Source organism: Helianthus annuus, chromosome 8, assembly GCF_002127325.2.
Source record: "Helianthus annuus cultivar XRQ/B chromosome 8, HanXRQr2.0-SUNRISE, whole genome shotgun sequence".
NCBI classification, from domain to species: domain Eukaryota; kingdom Viridiplantae; phylum Streptophyta; class Magnoliopsida; order Asterales; family Asteraceae; genus Helianthus; species Helianthus annuus.
In genome coordinates, this window is record NC_035440.2 from 2,865,178 (window position 1) to 2,887,431 (window position 22,254).

At 35.3% G+C, this 22,254-nt stretch overlaps 1 protein-coding gene across 4 annotated transcripts; it reads right to left on the reverse strand.

The window, feature by feature from the left end:
* Positions 1–149: 149 nt before the first annotated feature.
* On the reverse strand, positions 150–18,604 carry LOC110871767 (calmodulin-binding transcription activator 4). 4 transcript variants are annotated; one of them, XM_035976347.1, is made up of 14 exons: positions 18,239–18,355; positions 11,257–17,868; positions 10,992–11,117; positions 10,765–10,880; positions 10,542–10,630; positions 10,304–10,349; positions 8,736–9,168; positions 7,255–7,412; positions 6,693–6,777; positions 6,350–6,573; positions 4,616–5,244; positions 2,923–3,478; positions 1,428–1,721; positions 150–375 (listed from the first exon to the last, which is right to left on the reverse strand). In XM_035976347.1, the coding sequence occupies exons 2-14, from the start codon at positions 11,261–11,263 to the stop codon at positions 310–312; spliced, it is 2,829 nt and encodes a 942-aa protein (XP_035832240.1). In that variant the 5' UTR covers positions 11,264–17,868; positions 18,239–18,355; the 3' UTR covers positions 150–309. The 4 variants fall into 4 exon arrangements, with proteins under 4 accessions (XP_035832240.1, XP_021976186.1, XP_021976189.1 ...); XM_022120494.1 differs by lacking the exon at positions 11,257–17,868 and having other exon boundaries at positions 18,239–18,604; XM_022120497.2 differs by lacking the exon at positions 18,239–18,355 and having other exon boundaries at positions 16,952–17,948.
* Positions 18,605–22,254: the final 3,650 nt, after the last annotated feature.

A 22,254-nucleotide genomic window follows, 5' to 3' on the forward strand; every position in this document is an offset into this window, starting at 1 on the left:
TTTCATTAAAATGTAGATTATTATTTATTATTAGGGTATAAATGTTTTAAACATATAATTTAATATACACCAAAAGTATATTTCATCCTAAATTGTTTTTCTTTTAATTTAGATTATTATTAGAGAAATATAAATTTTTAATCAAGCAATGGAACTTAAATTAAACTATTTTACACTACTTACATTTATACAAAACACCCAGTACCAAAGCAAACTATCAGTTAGGTTACAAACTAATAAAACAATAATAACTACCATTACTGTTACCATCTCTCCTAACACAAACAGATTTAATTGGAATTATATCTTCTACATATTCATTACATCACCTTGAGAAGTTGAGCCTGCTTCATTCTCCATACCTTCACGTTCCGCCTGCATCATAATTTATAAATTATTTAGAATATAAAGTCGTGTTCATGATAATAATGTCAAAATATCAACTTCCACGCGTTCACTAAAAGACGGGTTGATTCGGGTTTTAACACAATAACTGTATTTAACACATCACTATACTTTTGACTGGTTGAGGACAACCAAAACATAAAAATATGGATGTTATAAATTATATTGATATAAAAAGAATGAGTAAAATGCCATCTTCGTCCCTGAGGTTTGACCAGTTTTGTGACTTTCGTCCAAAGATTTGTTTTTCCGCATCTGGATCCAAAAGGTTTAAAATCTTGCCATTTTTATCCGGCTCGTTAACTCTATCCATTTTTTTTTTGTTAAGTCAGGGGTATTTTTGTCTTTTTTGTTAACTTACAGGGCAATTCGGTCTTTTTCACTTTATGTACAAGAATTTAGCATAATGTACAAGTATTTAAAATATCGAATTGCCATTTAAGCTAACAAAAAAGACGAAAATACCCCTGACTTAACGGAAAAAAATGGATGGAGTTAACGAGCCGGATGAAAATGACAAGATTTTAAACCTTTTGGATCCAGATGCGGAAAAACAATATTGATATGAAAAGAATGAGTAAAATGCCATCTCCGTCCCTGAGGTTTGGCCAGTTTTGTGACTTTCATCCAAAGATTTGTTTTTCCGCATCTGGATCCAAAAGGTTTAAAATCTCGCCATTTTTATCCAGCTCGTTAACTCTATCCATTTTTTTCTGTTAAGTCAGAGGTATTTTTGTCTTTTTTGTTAACTTACAGGGCAATTCGGTCTTTTTCACTTTATGTACAAGAATTTAGCATAATGTACAAGTATTTAAAATACCGAATTGCCATTTAAGCTAACAAAAAAAGACGAAAATACCCGACTTAACGGAAAAAATGGATGGAGTTAACGAGCCGGATGAAAATGACAAGATTTTAAACCTTTTGGATCCAGATGCGGAAAAAAAAAACCTTTGGACGAAAGTCGCAAAACTGGTCAAACCTCAGGGACGAAAATGGCATTTTACTCAAAAAGAACCAACCTTTGCTTGTTGGTATTTTTGAAGCATACGGCGGTACTGCTGGCGGGCCGTTTGAGAGTCCACCATAGAGAGCACCCGTGAAACAGCTTCGTCAATAGAAACATCCACCTTTTCCTTCCTGATCACTTTAAGAAAATCTTCATCTTCACGTTCACCAATGGCTCCTAATTCTTGTTTGAATCCCCGCAAGCCTACGCCCTTACGGCGCCACCTCAGCACAACCTTTTCAACTACACCAACCGCCCAACAGAATACCTTAAAGCTTTTCCTTACCTGATGACCTCTTACATGAGCCTGCAAACACACAACCAAGTATGCAGGCTTGAAAATTGGGCATATATAAGATGTTGCGATTCACAGCTCGTTTTACTCATGAATGGTTTAGTTTGGGTTATGTTTGATCTCAAACGGACCGAATCAAGCGAGCCAAATGGGTTGAAAGTAATACAGTTTTTGTAATCATATTTAGTGGGTCGAGTCAAATGGGTGGGTTGATTTGGATTGTGTTATATCTCAAATGGGCCATGTAAAAAAATAGCTAAAGGGAACAGACTAATCGGGTCAAACAGGTCAAAGTAGTTGAAAGCCGTCTAAAGTTTATTTTTTATGCAAACCTCCACTTAAATCAATTTATTCAAAGATTAAGATTATTACTTCAACAATATTGTTTTTTGAATCATAAATAACACATTAATAACACAAATCTTATATTGAAGGGCTGGTGCCGACCACCTTTCTGATTTAACAAAAATCACCCCTCAACTTTTCTAAATTGACAAAATTCACCCCTTAAGTTTCTAACTTGACAAAAACCAACTTTCTAACTTGACAAAAATGGTCCTCCTACTTTCTAACTTGACCAAAAAGGCCCCCATACTTTCTAACGTCTCTGTAACCCTCAAATTTTGACATGTAACCCATTCTACCCACAAACTTTGCTATAATGTCAAAGGTAACCCTATAACTTTGTAAATGTCACTTTGACCCCCTAAAGTTTCTAAAAGGCTCAAGCTTACCCTAAAACTAATTTCTTGCGTTTTTATTTTTATGGATGTGGCGGTATAAATTCGAGTTCGTCTACGCTTTAATGTAACTTTTGTTTGAAAACGAGTCGGGTCAATAATAAAATGTCTTTTAATGTACGTTTTGAGTTGAACTATGTTTTGACGTAAATTTTGTTTGGAAACAAATCGGATCAAATGTAATGCGTTTTGATTAGACGGTATAAATTTGAGTTATCATACGTTTTGACGTAAATTTAGTTCGGAAACGAGTCTGGTCGATTGTAGTCTAAACGTTATCATTTCACGTACAGCGCTGCCGCAACGCACGACGGGTAAAAAAAACTAGTTATACATAAAAACAAACAAAAGGTGTTTGCAGTAACCAAACCCGCCTCAGCCTGTTTCAACCCATACTAAAAACAGGCCATTGCAACCCGAACTAGTTTCAACCTATTACCCGACCCATCTGAGAAAGAGAAAGAGAGAGAAACCTGTATTTTAACTACTTTCTGACGAAGTGCAAGGAAGTCCTTACGACCTTTCCACCCTCGATATTTCTTCTGAATAGACAAAGCAGCATTGTGATAATTTCCATTTCTAAAAGTCATCTTTGAAGCTGCTGAAAGTCCTTTGATATCACTTGAAGGTATACCATATTCATCTCCACTAACATATGATTGTGTTAGCTGTCTCTTCCTAAAAGAATGAGCCCTAAAAGCCAACTGTATACGCGCAGCAGCCTGAGTTGCATTCCTAACAGCAGCTAAGGTGTCCTTAAGAGAAAGGTCCTCATTTGTAACAAGATTTGGTTTTGAGATACTATTTACTGCTTCCGGAACAGCAGATCTTCTAGAAAGTTCGGTTTGTTGTGGCAGGACAGATGGATGGCTAGTTAGTGAGATCTCTGAGAGATAACCTGCAAGTCCTTTGTGTCCACATGCCGCAGCTATGGAAGCCGGGGTTTGACCAGTTGGGTCGAGTTGACTTGGGTCTGTAACTGCTCCAGCAAATGCACCAGAAGCTAAGAGTTCAGCTACCATCTTTTCCCTATTATTAAATATTAAGAGAAATTAAATTAATTCAAAGTTTGCTGGCTCTAAAACATGCACACATACATACATTGTAGATGTAGCAGGATAACCGATAACGGGTCAGAGGTTGATTATAAAAACAATATTAGTACAATACTAATATAAATATTTGAATAAAATGATTTAGGAGGCTGTATGTATTAGAAGTACACTTTAGGAACATTCGAACTGTTTCCTTCATGGAAATTTTATTTTAGAGTAAAATGCCATTTTCGTCCCTGAGGTTTGACTAGTTATGCGTCTTTCGTGCAAAGGTTTTTTTTCCACATATGGATCCAAAAGGTTTGAAATCTTGCCATTTTCATCCGGATCGTTAACACCATCCATTTTTCTCCATTAAGTTAGGGGTATTTCCATCTTTTTTGTTAACTTAAAGGGCAATTCACTCTTTTCAGGGGTATTCAGTCTTTATACATAATGAGAAAAAGACCGAATTGCTCTTTAACTTTAAGTTAACAAAAAAGATGGAAATACCCCTGATTTAAAGGAGAAAAATGGATGGAGTTAACGAGCCGGATGAGAATGGCAAGATTTCAAACCTTTTGGATCCAGATACGAAAAAACAAACCTTTGGACGAAAGTCGCAAAACTGGCCGCCAAACCTCAGGAACGAAAATGAGATTTTACTCTTTTATTTTTGAGTTAATTACTGTTTTCGTCCCTGTGGTTTGTCAAAAATCACTATTTCAGTCCATTAGTTTAAAAATTGTGATTTCAGTCCCTGTGGTTTCACTTTCGTAACCATTTCAGTCCAACTTGTAACCATTTCAGTCCCTGTACTTACAGAATAAATGGATTGAAATGGTTACGAAAGTGAAACCACAGGGACTGAAATGGTTACGAAAGTGAAACCACAGGGACTGAAATCGCAATTTTTAAACTAATGGACTGAAATAGTGATTTTTGACAAACCACAGGGACGAAAACAGTAATTAACTCTTTATTTTTTAACTTATGTCTGGTAGAGATCATGTATATCCCAAATCGGGCCATTTAAAGTGTATGGGTCGAAATTCTCACCTCAACTATTCTTGTCTATAATCTTTTTAATCATCACAACGATTAGTACACCAGATATATAGACATAACGTACCTTCCAAATCGAGCAGCCCAGTGAAGGGCAGTCCAACCATTAATGTCACGAAAGTTTACACCAACTCCAGATTTAAGAATCGGGCTCAAGGCCCATGCAAAGCCCAACCCAGAAACCATGTGTATTATCCCTTGTTCTCTTTTAGACAAAGCTGCAACACCTTTCTTGTTTTGTAGTCTAGAAGAAAGCCAGATTTGCAACTTATCTTTCAAAAGTTCTTCTAGAAGCCAATCAGTTGCATTAGCCGATTCCAAACTTCCATCTAAAAGCGTCTCAATAACTTGAGACCATGAGTCATCATTTTGACTAGTTTGACTTTGACCAGATAACAACATTTGCACAAATCTCACAAGTAATAATAGTTCCTCTGAGTTTCTAGATTTTTTCTCGGTTGGGTTATTATTTGTGTCGTTATCTGGTTTAGCACGGTATTCAAATTCTCTGATTTCACTACAAGATTCACGGTTGCCAGATGTAATACAAAGAGCAACTTTGCCAGGTAAGCAAGTGGGAGCGTAACAACATAGGACGCCGTCTTGAATAACCTCAGCAGGAACCTCGGTTTCACCAAACATACAGTACCATTGTCGTTTGGTGAGATCAGGAGTAGAAGTTCCAATAATGAGTACCTGCATAGAGAAATAAACTGTGATGGAAGAGATAAATCCTACTAAAAACTATGACATTAAAGATGTCCATGCAGATACCACCTGTGGCGGACCCCGGAGTGGAAATTTTTAGGTGTCGTTTGTCTATCGCTATGTAATAATATTTTTCGGTCCAGTTCGAGTGGGTCGGGTCGTATAAAATTTTAATGGGTATTTCAGTGGATTTTGATAAATAATATAACTTTCTTTAAATGTCTTTAGTGAAACATATATATGAAAGAAGTTATTACAGAGAATAAACATTAATTAAGTTATATAAAATGGAAACAAGTAATAAAAAAATATAAAACAAAAGTGTAAGAGTAAAATGCCAAAATCGTCCCAGAGGTTTGGTTATATTTGTTTGATGCATCCAGAAGGACAAAGATGTCATTCACCTTAATAGAAAAAATAAACCGAGTTAGTGATTTTGATGGAACTGACAATAAAACGCAAACCTGAAGAACCTAAGTAGTTAATGTGGTAAAACATCGGATATCGGTCAAGGACCGATATTTGAGATATCAGTTATCGCGGTGGGATATCGGTGGGATATTGGTAATTTTAATATCATGCTAAATTTATATATAGCAAGTTAACATTAACAATTGTACCAAGTAAGAACTGACTAAGACTTAAAACACTAACATTTAACAGTAATAACTAACAATTAAGACTTAAAACACTAATAGCAGCAATAAGAAGAAAGATGAACGGTAGAAATAAGAAGAATAGTACTAATATCGGGAAAATCGGTGATTTATCGATCAAATATCAGTCCTATATCGATCACATATCAGACAACATCGCTGATATTATCGATACTGATATTCTGACTAATATTTTGTACCGCTATCTCGGCAGGTGACCGATAACCGATATATCATTGATATATCGGTTGATATGTCGGGATATTAACTACATAGTGAAGAACTCAAATGCACAAAAAAGTCATTTTGGATGGAACAAGCAAATATGCCTAAACCTCAGGGACGATTTTGGCAGTTTACTCTTTTTATTAAATTATCAAATGGTATAAACATAGAAAATTCCGGTAGAAAACCTTATTTAATGTTGATTAACATACCTTTGTTGGCTCAGATGAATATCCCCATTCCGGGGCAATCTCACGAATGGTAAATTTCTGCTCTTGTGTGATGGTAAAACTTGAATCTGGTTCAAGAGGCATTCCGCTTTGACCTTGGTCAAACATTGTTGAGTAAATGTCTGGGTAGCTTTCAGACAAATTTCTTGCAAGGGTATATGACGGAAATTTAAAATCTTCAATTTCATCATGTAGCAGTACAGATGCTGGAGATGGAATTGAGTTGTCACGAGTTACAGAATTATTTAAACTTTAAAACTCCGTAATTGTATAAGTCGTATTTTGAATATTAAAATTGACAGATTTATATCATTACTCGACTTACAGAAATTATTTGCACCAGTATATCCAGAATTGTAATTCTCCTGCAGTTCCACTGGATCTCTTCTTAGTTGAGATAACAGTACTCCCTGTTTAAATGACAAAACCAAAATTAAAATTTAAAAGTACACTCACTCATACAAGGTGAAACTTGAACAACATTAGCAACAAGGTAACAAGTGATGGCGAATAGCGACAAATAGCTACAAGGCACCTATAGGCTACGTAGCGAATAGCGACGGCTATTTTATAAATAGCGATTACACTAGAAAAAGAATTTTGAAAATTTTTATATGTATATTACATCAAAATACCCTTGTATATATGATATTTTACATGTATATTTAACAAAAACCTATAAATCCAGCTATTTTATAGCTATGTCTAATTGATATTAACATCAAAAAAAAAAAAAAAAAAAACCCTAACTGTCGCTAAGCTCGCTTTTCATCGCCATAACCTATATAGCGACACATAGTCGCATCGCCATATAGCGCGCTATAGCCGCTATTGACAACTATGGGATTATTCACACAGAAGATGGTCAACCGTCAATATAAGCTTACATTTCTGTCTGAAGGGTACACGTAATTCTTCTGAGAGACATCTCCGACTGCATTCCCGTTATATTTTAACACGTCATTCCCAAGTGAAGTTTGTTGACTTGTATTACAAAATTCACCGTCCGATTGTTGCTGGCTCTGATTTGAACTCACATACCCACCTACATCTTTTTGCAGTTAGTCTGTGTCCAACTTTATCAAATTTATCATAATTTGATGCTATGCAGTTAATGCGGTAAAAAATCGGATATCGGTTATCGCGGTGGGATATTGGTAGTTTTAATATGATGCAGAATTTATATATATAGCAATTTAACACTAACAATTCAGTATACTCTCCTACCATCAACAAATTAACCTTTTGCAACTTGCAAAACACTAACAGTTGTAGCAAGTAGGAACTAACTAAGACTTAAAACACTGACAATTATATATATATATATATATATATATATATAGAGTAAGGTTAACATACAAAAAGTCTTATCATACATCACGTAGGAGACAATGGTAACCGTTGGATCAGGGGTATAATCACGCATGGGACCACATGGGACCACATAATCACGCATGGGACCACATAATCACGGATGGGACTATAATCACGCACGTTCTATGATAATAACGCACGTTATATTTTTTGTCATGTATGTTAATGTAGGTTAAGCCCTGAAATACATTATACTTTCTATATATATATATATATATATATATATATATATATATATATATATTGTTGACGAGCGTTGATGAATAGTAACTTTATTTTTATAATAATATATAGTTTTTTATTATTTAATATATTATAATAGGTTATTATTATATTTACTTTTAATAACATATTTTCCTTTTTTCCTTTACCTTTTTTTAATAATTGTTTTTTTTCTTTTTTAAACATATATTAATTAATTGATTAATTTGATACTTCTTTAATAATTTACGTTTATAACTTTTTTCTAAAAACTTAAGTACGTAGTTGTGCTTGATTTCTTTCCCTGACATTCCATTATAAGTTTTGTTAAAAACGAAGTTGTACTCTAAATAAAGTATTTGTTTGGTATCATAAAACGGTACGATAATAAACTAAATCGTTCTAATGGTTTGACTTTCTAAACAACATGTTTTATTTTCAAATCACATTTGTTTTACATTATCATTTGCTCGGTTTCGCCGCAAAGCGCGATATAAAAAAACTAGTTAACAATTAAGACTTAAATCACTAATAGCAGCAATAAGAAGAAAAACGAATGGTATAACTAAAAAGAAAGGTACAGATATCGAAAAAAACGGTGATATATATCGGTCAAATATGGGTCCAATATCGCCAATGTTTGACACTGATATTTTACATGGGGACCGATAACTGATTCATCGGTGATATATCCCCGATATTAACTGCATCGCTCAAAATGGACATTTGCCGTCTACACTTAAAACCTCTGATCAATTATCTTAATTCTTAACACCAAATAAAGGAAACAAACCTGGATATTGTTCAGATGCATAATTGTTTGAACTACTTCGCATCCCTCCGTAATCTTGTTCATCAACTGAAAAGGCTGAATCATTTGACATCTCATTCTCACTATAAAACGCACTGATATCTTTCAAGTTTTCCTCGCCCAAACTCAACTGTTCTTTTATTCTTCTCAACGCTTGATCAATTTCAAAGTTCGGTGAACCGCTAATTTCCTCAATTCCTTGTGTACAACTCAAAGGACTTGTCCCGTTGGATCTAGTAATCACATCTGAACTAAATTCTATTGAACTGGGACTAGAGGTGTTGTCGTAAGGTTCACGAAACTGACTATAAGCACCAGAAGATTGAGTGAACTGAGAAGCGTAAGAGTTTGAACCCTGAACAAGAGCAGAAGATCCTGGAGAGAATGTTGAAATGGATCCAGGACTATGCCCACTCTGCACCGACAAAATAGTCAACAGAAAAGAAAGTGTTTTCAACATGATACGCATACATATAATAGTCAAGTTTTCGCCAAGCTAAAGTGACATGAAGATGTCTACGTGCTGAAAATATGCATAAAGAGGAAACATGAGTCTGTTCTTTTATTATTAGTAAATTATTTAAAACATTAATTATGTTACATTTACATATGTGTATACACACACACACACATATATATAGAGGCCGATTAACGTACAAAAGGCTCTGAACGTGCAACGGTACGTGATCACCAATATAACGTGTGTAATTATGCAATAATGTGGTAATTAGGGTTAACCCAACCCATGTGTAATTATGCAAATAACGTGCATAATTATACAATAATGTGCGTAATTTTGCAAATTTAATTGTTATTGTGCCACCGCGTTCAATTGAAGGCCTAGATTAGATCAGATGTGCGGTTGAGATGCTTGCGTAAGCATCGCACGATAAGGTGGTCTTGTACGTTAATTGGCCCCTTTAAATAACTACAGAACTCTAAATAACTACAGAACTTTCAGAACTCCTGATAAACAATCATTTTATATATAAGTTTTTGTACTTAGGATCTTTTTATCATCTATTATATGTATTTCTTTGATTACATACATGTTAAAAGTAGTTTACATATGTTTAATTGCCAAAATTATATATATGTGTCATAACTAATTACATATATGTAAAAAAAACTAGTTTACATATGTGTAATTATAAAATTACATATAAAAAATGATAAAATTACTCTTAACATGTATGTAATCGTAAAAATACACATAATAAATTATAAAATTATCCTAAACATAAAAATATATAAATAAAAAGATTGTTTATTAGAAGTTCTGCGAGTTCTGTAAATATTCATGGTTCTGAAATGATCCTGGCCCTATATATATATATAAATATATATGTGTGTATATTATAATGTATAGGGCTAATGTTATAGAATAGCAATGTACTTAGGTCTTAGGTTGGTGACTTGGTGGTTTATTTTGGTAACTGTACTTATATATGTATATTATAATGTATGGGCTAGTTTCATGAGGCATTTTTTTCATGAGGGAGTGTCATTCATTAGAACTACCGTTTCTACTGCAAAATCACAAGACTTACCACGGTTATATCTCTATAATGAACAAGTACAATGTGATCCATTTCCCTGTCACCATAAGATCAAGAAATATATAGCCCTGTTAGCACGAAAATATATTAAAGTCTAGATCTATGTTCCAACTTTTAGTTATGACAGAACATTGAATACCAAAGTGTTTAAAAAACTAATTAGTCAGCTGTAATATAAAGCCATAGCATAGAAAACCAGCAAACCAACAAAGAGAAGAAAGATACTCACGAATCCAACATCCAATAGCTACGCCTCTGGAAGTTCGGATTCACCTCACCGTGTGCATAGTAACAGTTTAATGCCTCAACATTTCCAACCTATGATATTTTATAGTATAATCAGTAAATAATGGTTGAGAAAGGATCTTAATTCCAACTAAGTCCATATTTGACTAGAGATTTGACTTATATTCAAAAGATACCCATGCTTTCAAAGGGAAAAATGGAATAACCTTTAGGCGTTCATGTGCTTCTCCAACAGTTCTTCCATCCTTTTTTCTCCTCCAAGTATGACCATCTTTACGGAAAAAACGCATGACCCTCTTGTTAAACAGAAATAAGGAACCACCTGTAAAAGGATTTAATAAAAAAAAAATAACAGAATTATTAGCAAACTACTGTAATGACATAGACTCACATACACCTTTTTAACAAAGCAAAATAAATGTATAAACATTACTGGGTGGCTTTTGGACGGGCTCACTGGTAAGCTGTTTTTCATCAAAATTCTGCAGTATGAAGAAAACCTCCCCTGGTTTTAACCACCTGATTTGTGCTTCTTGGACAAGATCAGCGATGTTATACCCTGAGAATATAAACAAAAAAGTGAGATACAGATTACAGAACTAACATTAGAATATCAAGATAAATGTTGTTACAGGATATTCATGTGACATAAACTTGTTACAGTTTCACATACATTACTTAAGCTTTAAACTTTAAACCTGTCATCAATTCAATTTTGCGGGCTTTTTTTCACTTCTTCAAACACGAAGGTTCTTTTTCTGCAAACTGGACTGAGCGGTTTGGTTTGCAGAGGTTTAAAAACCGTCGGGCATCAAACTGGGTTCGTTTAATCCTAGTAAGATAACCAAAATAATAATATGTTACATAGCCCTAGAAGTTTTTCCTTACTTGTGCTAAAATAATTTCCCTTTTTGCTTAAAGTTGTCTTTTCCCTAAAATTCAATACATGACATATAATATACAAGGATATTACATAGTTTTAGTAGTTTCGGGTCAATCCCACCCATGCTAAAAGTTGCCTGGAGTCCTAAAAACCATCAAAACCACACCGTGAACACCCCTAACTATATCCAGGAACAAAATCACAATATATAGCTAGCTAGAGAATACAGAAATGCATAGTTATTAAAAGCGTTAAGCGCACTCAAGGCGCATAGGCCTCGCCTGGGGCCTAGGCGCAAGGGGTAAAAAAAGCGCGGGCCTGAGAAAAAAAAGCGTACAACAAAAAAAACATAAAATATTTTTTTTTTATTTATTTTTTTTTATATAATAGAAAATTAATACTATTCTTCAAACAAAATAAACTAAAGCTATTATATAATATTTAATATCGTCTATTTAGTACCAAAAGTTATAAAATGCTAGTTTATTAGTGTAGAAAAGTAGTTTTGTTATATAAAGTAGAAATCTAGCTAGAATCTTGCAAGAATTTAGAGAATTTGGCCGAAAACTCTCAAGAATCTAGGAATCTCGCCGGAACCTGCGCATGAACCATCACTTGGAGAATTAAAGCGCAATTGCCTTGACTTAAGGCGCAATTGCCTCGCCTCGCTAGGAAATTGGGCCTAGGCGCAAGAGGCGATGGCTTTTAACAACTATGCAGAAATGATGCAACTGCTTATTCTACACACATAACAACAGTAGCAGACTAACAGCTTGAGGATGTTACAATCAAGTACTAGCCTATTAGCATCTTTGTTGCAAGCAAACCTAACTCAAAAACCTTCACCTAATTACATTATCTATAGCAACACTATTATTAGGTTCTACACCAATCACATGTATCCTATCATCTTCCAAAACACAACAAAACTTCTCACTAAATTAGTTATTTCAGCAGATCGCTAATCGCTTAATTCAACACATAACAACAGTTCAATACTTCAATTGCGTGTGTGATTTGTCAAAAACACTGGTATATTGATCGATTGCAGCAAATATAACAACACAAACACAGTAGATACAAAAGATAGCGACAAAATATGACGTAAAACTTTATTATTTAACCCAAACCAAAAACACCCCCCAAACCCTAGATCTTACTTATGTAAGATCTAAAACAACAAATACGAAATACAGGATCAACAGATAAAATATCTGTTGATCATAGAAAGAAATGTGAAATAACAAGATCCAACACAGGATCAACAATAACCAGACCATACTCGGCTGGTTAACAAAAGGATACAGAAAAAACTAAGAATATGAAGATTCACAAGATCTTCAACAATACTGAATAAATAAATCAATCAGATCTTCAACAATACTGAACCATAATCGAACTAACTGCTGAACAAGATCCACAACTTGAACAGAGTTATAATCTTGAACAGACCAAGAGAGCCTTTTGCGTTGAAGGTGAACGACTGATGTTGAATTATGGAATACATCTTCTACAGTTGTCTAATACTTGAGGAAAAAGTGATAAAGTGAGATTTGGGGATTAAATCTTTATCTGTGTGCAAAGTGTAACCTTTATATGTCCAGCCATTTATAAACAACATTCAGCACCCTAAAGATATCAACAATTGCACCGCCATAATAAAGAGTTACACTTTGAACCCTCAAATGTTTCATTCAGGCCCCCCTAAGTATGATACCTGCTCAATCAACAACTCAAACTAATAAAACTAAAGATTAACACATATGAATGACAAATTATAACTCTAACTTTTTAACACGCCCCCTTCATTCATATGTGAAAAAACCAGTTTACCAAACCCAATCTTTTACAAACCATTTCATGTTGCGTAATACTTAAACCTTTTATAAAAGCACCTGTCGGTTGACTGTCAGAGTCAACCTTAACTGTTCCAATAACACCAGCAGCTATTTTTTCTCAAAAAACTGAAACCAACAAAGTTAACCATACCCAATTTATTGCACATAACATCATTCACCTCACTACTCAATCTTTAGCAATTTTACAAACAAAAATGATCTCATAGGACCAATAATACCACAGACAGTTTCCCAAAAAAAACCAGTTCTATTTCAAACAAACTTTTAACTTCTCATAAACGACAAGAATCAAAGAACCAATATGGCATTTTTACAAGATTTAACAGGCTCATTGTAGCTAACACCAAATGTTACCAAACTATACAATGCAAAGTATAACACGAATCACAAGCAACTAAGCCATATAGCCATATACACAACATAGAGAAACAAATCAAAAATAAGATTTTCTATAACCAACATCCTATCACAGACATACTAAGAATTCAGACAAAACACAAGACGAGACAAGAGATTCTTTGAAGAAAACACACATACCAACAACAAACCAAAGAACTCTTTTTAACAGAGATAAATGTATGACTAAGATCACCAGACAACCATGATACCCAACACAAACTCAGGCAAAACACCCAGTCACATACATTTATAACAACAAATCTCTTACACAAGAAAAAATACAAGGAGGCTAACATTTACAAACATTCAAGAAACAATCTTGAAAACAAACCCCATAAGACCTATTTAAACCAGAAGATATGACAAATCATACAACATGACATATGGATCACACGTACCAATGTTTTAATAGTGAAGAAGGCAAACAAAATTATCACATATATCATAATAATTTCGTCAAGATAAGAATTACCAGATTTGACAATCACTTATCATATTCAAAACCTGATCAAATAAAGATTCGGATAATACAAGAAGCAATTCTGACAAACAAAAAAACATAAACAAAAAACAGAATCATATTGAATAACCTTCACAATTCCAAACCAGGTCCAATATTGCTAGAGTAGCAAGAATCTTTAACAGTAAAAAATCGATATAACAAAGATTCACATATGACAATATTTATATCGACATATAAATTCTAATTGAACAATAGACTTTGAATCTATATTCAAAGAAATCAACTACTTGAACAATACATAAAGTCACATGTCTAAAAAATTAAAGATCCACATCTGAACAAAAAATCTGGACAAGAAACTATAAAGACCCATTTGTTTTTTTTTTTTTTTTTTTAATACCAAAACCATTTACAACTACACGGGACATGAACCACAAAACTGAATCACGAGTTTCAACACGAATTTGATAAAGAAGGAACAATACAACTAAAAAAACAGACAACAAATAACAGCCAAATAACCTCCTCACAAAGAACAAAAACAAAAAACTTCTCACATAATATTCTATGATTTGCAACAAGAACAAAAAAACTTCTCACAAAGAAGCAAGCAAGACAACAATACCTTTTACTTACAGTGATACAACTTCTGATCAACTCAACCATAATACCACATACATGAAATTATTGACAATCAAAAAAGAGCTACAATAAGATTTTCAAATAATCAATCTCATATGAAAAATATAGCTCTCAGAATACAATGAAAGACCAGCCATTTTGATAAGCTAGAGATTCACCAAAGACTACAAAACTCAGAACAACGTCTGAAAAAACAACGAATCACACGATTCATACATATACAAGACAAGTAAGATAACAAACAATTAGAAAACATATTCTAATTTGAACAATGAACCACACAGTCCATCAACAACATCACAGTTATATCATTTAAACAAAAATCACATGATTTTTAAGAATTTGATACCAAGACCGAAAGACAAATACTTGTGAAGAAAACCAACACTGAAAGATCACAAGATACATACCAACACTGATACACAAGAAGTACACACTTCTATACTTGGCAAGAAAACCATCCTATACAAAACACATGATATAACATCTCACACACAAGCCTAAGAATAATGAGACATACACAAGACAATAAGACACAGCCAACCTAATTCTGATAAGACACAAATATCACAATTTGCAACCAAAAAAAAAATATCTCATCAGAGATAACATACAAGGCTGTCACAAATACAAACAATCTTGACAATACCACTGGTTAAACATGAACCTTACATCTCAACTAACCATACATTCAAGATCAAAGACAGGCAGACACAAAGACTGCAAACAAACAGCATTTTAGCAACATACAAGACAACAACAAATCAATATGCAAACAAGGTTGTACAACATATTCAAGAACACTCTTGACAACACAACAGGTTAGAAACATTCGAACCACATAGTTCGACTAACCATAACAGACAACAAGACATACAGACGACGTGTGAAAAACACAAAGACAGATCAAGACACAATCAAATCACATGATCCATGATAAAGATACAGAACACACGAACCAATAACCAGAAACAACATTTCAATCTAAACCACCTTATGACAGCAAATACAAGATCACATTACCACAAACATAACACATTACATAGCAACCAAACATCCAATCATGAATGAAACAACAAGATCATGCAATGAAAACCACAGTAAGTCATGAATAAAAAAAACATGACCATTCAATTATCATACAAGATTCAAGAGACATAACAAAACCAAGATATACCCAAACTGTCACGATTTACAAAACCTAACCCTTTAAAGCAAACAAAGATGAGAGCCAAACAGATAACAATAACATAAACAACAAGGATCTCATATAAACCTGAATCAACAAAAAAATGGATCTAAGAACATGCCACAATATATGCACAACTTACAAAAAAATGAAGACCAAACATCTTATATAAACCTTCTATCAGATTTAAGAAAACTATTCAACAATTTTAATAGTCACCAAGTGACAGATTTTAAACAATCTTGTTATCTCAATCTACATAGACACACAGTATCAAACAATGAATCAGCCAAAACCAAAGAAAAAAAATAAGACACAAAAGAACAAACAACAACAAGACAATAGACCACAAAAGTAAACAACAGATAACACAATATATGAGCCAATTAGAAGATAAAAAACCTAGGGCAAAGCTGAGTCAGGGACCAGATTCCAGGTTCATCACTCTATGGTGCCTGGACAAGCCTTTACTCAGGAGCCACTTCTAAACTAACCACATAAAACAAACAAGAACAAATAATAAACAGTAACAAACACAGAACCAAAACGAATCAACACAACCAAGAACCAAACAATGCAACAGATAACAAGTAGACTCGATCAAGAGCCGGCCCGACTAGTCCGGTAAACAGAATGCCTAGACACAACAATAGTTAGATGCAGAAACAAAGAAATAAAAATAAAAATAAAGGAGAGGAACGATCTTACAGCGGTTGCAAGCAACACCAAATAATATCAGATCTGTGATTTTTAAGAACAACAAGATCTGATGCAGACAGAAAAGAATCACCATAACTTTTCTGGTTAGTTTGCCCTGAACCTCCGAGGGTTGCAGAGACTAACACAAATGATAAATCGGAGAAAAGACCAGAAGTTAGAAACCCTAACTTAGGGTTCCATTCAGTACCAAACTGTATATCACCAAGAAATCATAGATCTAAGCAGATCTGTCACTAACCAAAAATTTCCGAGCACACTTAGACAACACTTGAAGCCCTGAGTTAGGGTTTCAATTCTCTTTAACCGGAAGTACACAGATCTGCTGTCAACAACCAATTCCAAGAACAGAAACCCTGGAAACAACAGCAAAGCCAAACAATCAGACAACCGACACTCAACAATACAGCGGAAGACATACAATCGATCATCAACAGGAGCATGAAGGCTCTGATACCATGTCAAAAACACTGGTATATTGATCGATTGCAGCAAATATAACAACACAAACACAGTAGATACAAAAGATAGCGACAAAATATGACGTAAAACTTTATTATTTAACCCAAACCAAAAACACCCCCCAAACCCTAGATCTTACTTATGTAAGATCTAAAACAACAAATACGAAATACAGGATCAACAGATAAAATATCTGTTGATCATAGAAAGAAATGTGAAATAACAAGATCCAACACAGGATCAACAATAACCAGACCATACTCGGCTGGTTAACAAAAGGATACAGAAAAAACTAAGAATATGAAGATTCACAAGATCTTCAACAATACTGAATAAATAAATCAATCAGATCTTCAACAATACTGAACCATAATCGAACTAACTGCTGAACAAGATCCACAACTTGAACAGAGTTATAATCTTGAACAGACCAAGAGAGCCTTTTGCGTTGAAGGTGAACGACTGATGTTGAATTATGGAATACATCTTCTACAGTTGTCTAATACTTGAGGAAAAAGTGATAAAGTGAGATTTGGGGATTAAATCTTTATCTGTGTGCAAAGTGTAACCTTTATATGTCCAGCCATTTATAAACAACATTCAGCACCCTAAAGATATCAACAATTGCACCGCCATAATAAAGAGTTACACTTTGAACCCTCAAATGTTTCATTCAGGCCCCCCTAAGTATGATACCTGCTCAATCAACAACTCAAACTAATAAAACTAAAGATTAACACATATGAATGACAAATTATAACTCTAACTTTTTAACATGATTAACAACGTGAAAGCAGTTAAAACATTGAATCTAACAAACTAAATCAAGTATAGATAACAAAATTTCCAGTAATTCAGCATACGAACGTAAAGTAATTTCATCACATGACAATTTAATAGTTCAATTTCGTGTGATTAACAACAACGTGAAAGCAGTTGAAACGTTGAACTAAAATATGTAAATAACCTAAATCAAGTATACGTACAAAATCTGAAGCAATTCAGCATACGAACGTAAGCTCCAAATAAATACAGTTAATTAACTAATGAAAAACTAAAATTTGACCTGACGTCATCATCTGTATAGTGTATACTCTGCTCTGCACACGACTGAAAAACAACGAGCAATAGATTGATTAGATTCTGATTCGTCACGTATTCTCGAAGCTTCGAGATTACTTCCGAAAGCTAACGTACGCCGTAATAAGATCTAACGGTACCGTCGTACCGGAGGAACTGAAACCGGTGGTTTAACTAAAGTTATTGAGTGACAGTGTTCCGATAACGGAGACGACGGTGTAAAAACGCATGATTTCGTGTGGATGAGTAGTGGTGGTTGGAAAGAGTGAGAGAGAGAGAAACTCCGGCAAAGGGACGCCGGAAAGGAGGTACGGTTGCAGAAAATATCCTTTTTATTATTGAGAATTTGAAAGTAATTATTAATATTTTAAATGGTGTTATTATTACTCTTTATAATTATAATTCAGGTACTTTTGTATTGGGATTTTTTTTGTCGTTTGTTCTGGTTAAATTAATGTTTATAATTGACCTATAAAGTTAATTTGAAAACTACAGATTCCATCTACATGTCTTGGTTTTTTTTCTTTTTTAAATTAGAAAAAAATTTTTTGGTTAACTCACAATATCACACACCATTTGAAGTCTAAATCTAGATTAGGGTGAACGAGGCGTTTGGCTGGAATGTTGTCGTGAAGAGTTACTGCACGGTAACACTGCCGTCATCCCCACATTTGGTGTGGCAAACTCAAACACCAAGTGAGGAGTAGGGATGAGCATATGCCACCGAATACCGATCCCGTACCGATCCCGATCCCGATCGGTATCCCAATCGGTATCCACTTTTTGGCGTTTTCGGTATCGGTACGGTACGGTATCGGTATTATACCGATACCGACCCTCAAAATACGGTATAATACCGATACCGTACCATACCGATACCTAACCGACATGTTTCGGTATCGGTTCGGTATCGGATACCGATATGCTCATCCCTAGTGAGGAGTCACCAGCAATATTTTTAGACGCGGAGCAGACTGGCCGGTCGGACCATGAACCAGAGGTTGGGCCGGTCTGTGTCAAGGTATTGGATTGGAATAACATTGAACCGGTGACCCGACGGTTGGACAGTGAAACCGGCTGGTCGAACTGGTTTTTAAAGGGGTTGAACCGTTTTTTTAATATATTTTTCAGTTTAACCCTATTAATTTTTATAACATTTACGACACCTCCCGGTTCTTACGTCCGGTCCGACTGGTCGGACTCGTGAACCTGTAAGGAGACCGGTTCGATTTGTATGGTCCGGTTCTGAAAACATTGGTCACGCGCGTAAGGGGAAAGGAGGAGAGAGGGTTAATAGTGGGTCTCACTCTCTTTCACCAATCACACTTTTATCTATATATTTAATATTTTTTTAAAGAAAATATTGTTTGGGTTGAATGTTGCTAATGTTTGAGTGTAAAATGGGGAATGGAGATAGGAGTTGATATGACATAGTAGGATTGGCTAAGGTGGAGAGGGGACTACTCCCACTGGTAGAGCGCCCCTTATTCCCTTATGAGACTAGAACTTTCATCTACCGATTGAAGAACACGGTTACTCAAGTCCATTCAGTTTAAACATATTTACTCAAGTCAATTCAGCTTATATTGTTATTACTATGGTTCGAGCTCAACTCGTTAAATTGCATTGTTAACTAGTTTACATATAGATACCAAGACTAATTTGTATGAAGGGTAATCAAGATCAAAGTTCTTATGGTATGGGTATGTAGGGTAATGTCGTAAATGAATTGGACAACCACAAGCTTAGTTTTGTTCATATTAGTTTTGTTCACGTTAATTCATTTAGCTTTAGTCGAATAGATAAACAAGCACGAAAACTTAAATACATTTAACATGTTGATTCTTGTTTATTAAGAAAATAACTTTATTGTGTTGGTTTGTGATTAGGCCAAACCTAAAGTAACGAACATTGGTGTCACTTGGCACTAGTAAATTTTTATGTGCTATATAATCTTACCTCAGATAGTCTTTTGTTTGGATGAAACGTTACTAAAAATATTAATAATAATCAAAATATAAAAATTAGTTTTTTTTTTACAGCAAATTAGGATCACTGATGGAATACTGGAGTATTATCGTGCCACCAGAACCATTCGATCATATCCATTTATTGGTGTCACTTGGCACTAGTAAATTTTTATGTGCTATAACTAAAAAAATTAATAATAATCAAAATATAAAAATTAGTTTTTTTTTTTGAACGGCAAATTAGGATCACTGATGGAATACTGGAGTATTATCGTGCCACCAGCAGAATCATTCGATCATATCCATTTCCACTAGGCTATAATGCCTATACACCAATTCAGGAGGAAACCCAATAAATCTGGGAAAAACCCCCCTTTGTAATAATCGAACACAGAACCTAGTGGTCTCAAAGCCTTATCTTACCCAAGATGCCACTAGACTATAATGTCATGGGCAAAATATAAAATTATTATTAATGCAAAACATACCTAATCCTGCAAATGTAAAATAAACAAGGCTGGGTCTATTCGCACACGGCCTTTGTCTTTTTGCACACTCAAAGCGCCCCGCTATGGCCAAAGCGGGGCGCTTTGGCTTTGGTCAACAGACAAGGACTGACTTCTGTCAGTCCTTGTCTGTTGACTAAGCCAAAGCGCCCCGCTTTGGCCATAGCGGGGCGCTTTGAGAGTGCAAAAAGACAAACGGCTTGGGGCTTGGGGTGGGGATTATTTGGGTTGATTTTGGTTAGTTTTGTAGGGATTTTTGGTTGAAATAGTATGGTAGATATTTTTGAAGTAAAAAATTTTTATGTGATATTTGCCGTTATGAATGGGAATTTGTTTTTGAATGATTGAATGTTGCCTTTTTTGAATTAAAATGTCGTTATTTTATTAAATTAACGTTGTTTTATAATTACGTCGTTACGTCGTTATTTTTACAGAATGTGTATATAATAAGTTGAACGAGCGTTAAATAAAGCGAACACGTTAAATAAAATATACAGAAAGCATTAAACGTAAACAATCCAGAACCAACGTGATTTAAATAAAAGATTAACTGCAATATATATATATATATATATCAGTTTGTACATACAATACACAACAAAAAGGTACAACTGAGTCAATAATAATACATAACAAAACACTAAACAAACAAACTAATGTACTAATCCTCGTGCGGTGGGGACGGTGGGAGGGGAAGTGGAGGCAACGCAGCGAGCTCTCGTAGCTCAACGAGCGTCTGGACGATCCAGTCAATGCGTGCGCCCTGACGTCTGAGGCGCCGGTCGAAATCCCGAGCCACCTCACGCGCTACCGGAGGTAGGTCAGCGTAAACGTGCTGCGGGTACTGTGGCGGCTCAGGAGCTGGCTGAACTGGTGGTACGTGAACCTCCTCGACAGGCTCCTCCTGCGCCGGATCATCCTGAGCCTGAGCCTGAGCCTGAGCCTGAGCCTGAGCCTGAGCCTGAGGCTGAGGCTGACCCTCAGGCTGATCCTCAGGCTCATCGATGCCCAGAGCCTGTCGCTGAGCCCGCCGAGCCTCCCGCTGAACCTCAGGAGGGGCTAACACCCCAGGCCTCAGCTCGATAACAACCGGGATGACCTCCGGCAACACCTCTGGCTGCCAAATCAGCCCGTCAGGACCCCTGAACCGGAGCCCGACATCATAGGTACGGGTGATCTGCATAGCGGATACTGACGCGCGGCCCAACCTGGATGACGGGACCGGATCGGACAGCAGCGGATCTAGCTCGGGCACGATCCCTAGCGATCGTTCAATCCTAACCCAACAGCCACCGATCTAAATCCACAATGACCATCTGGTTTCACGTCCTTTATTTTAACGATGTATGGATGGATCACGTTGGGAATCTGAGATGCGTAGTTGCGGATCGCTATATCCGTCTTAGGACCGAGCTTGATATTCGGGAAATCAGGGTGTAGGTTGAGCGGTTTGGTATTCTTTCCTCTGCAAGAATCTTCGGCTGATATGTACGAGCTGTGACGGGGAAGATCGTCTGAGGCATCGA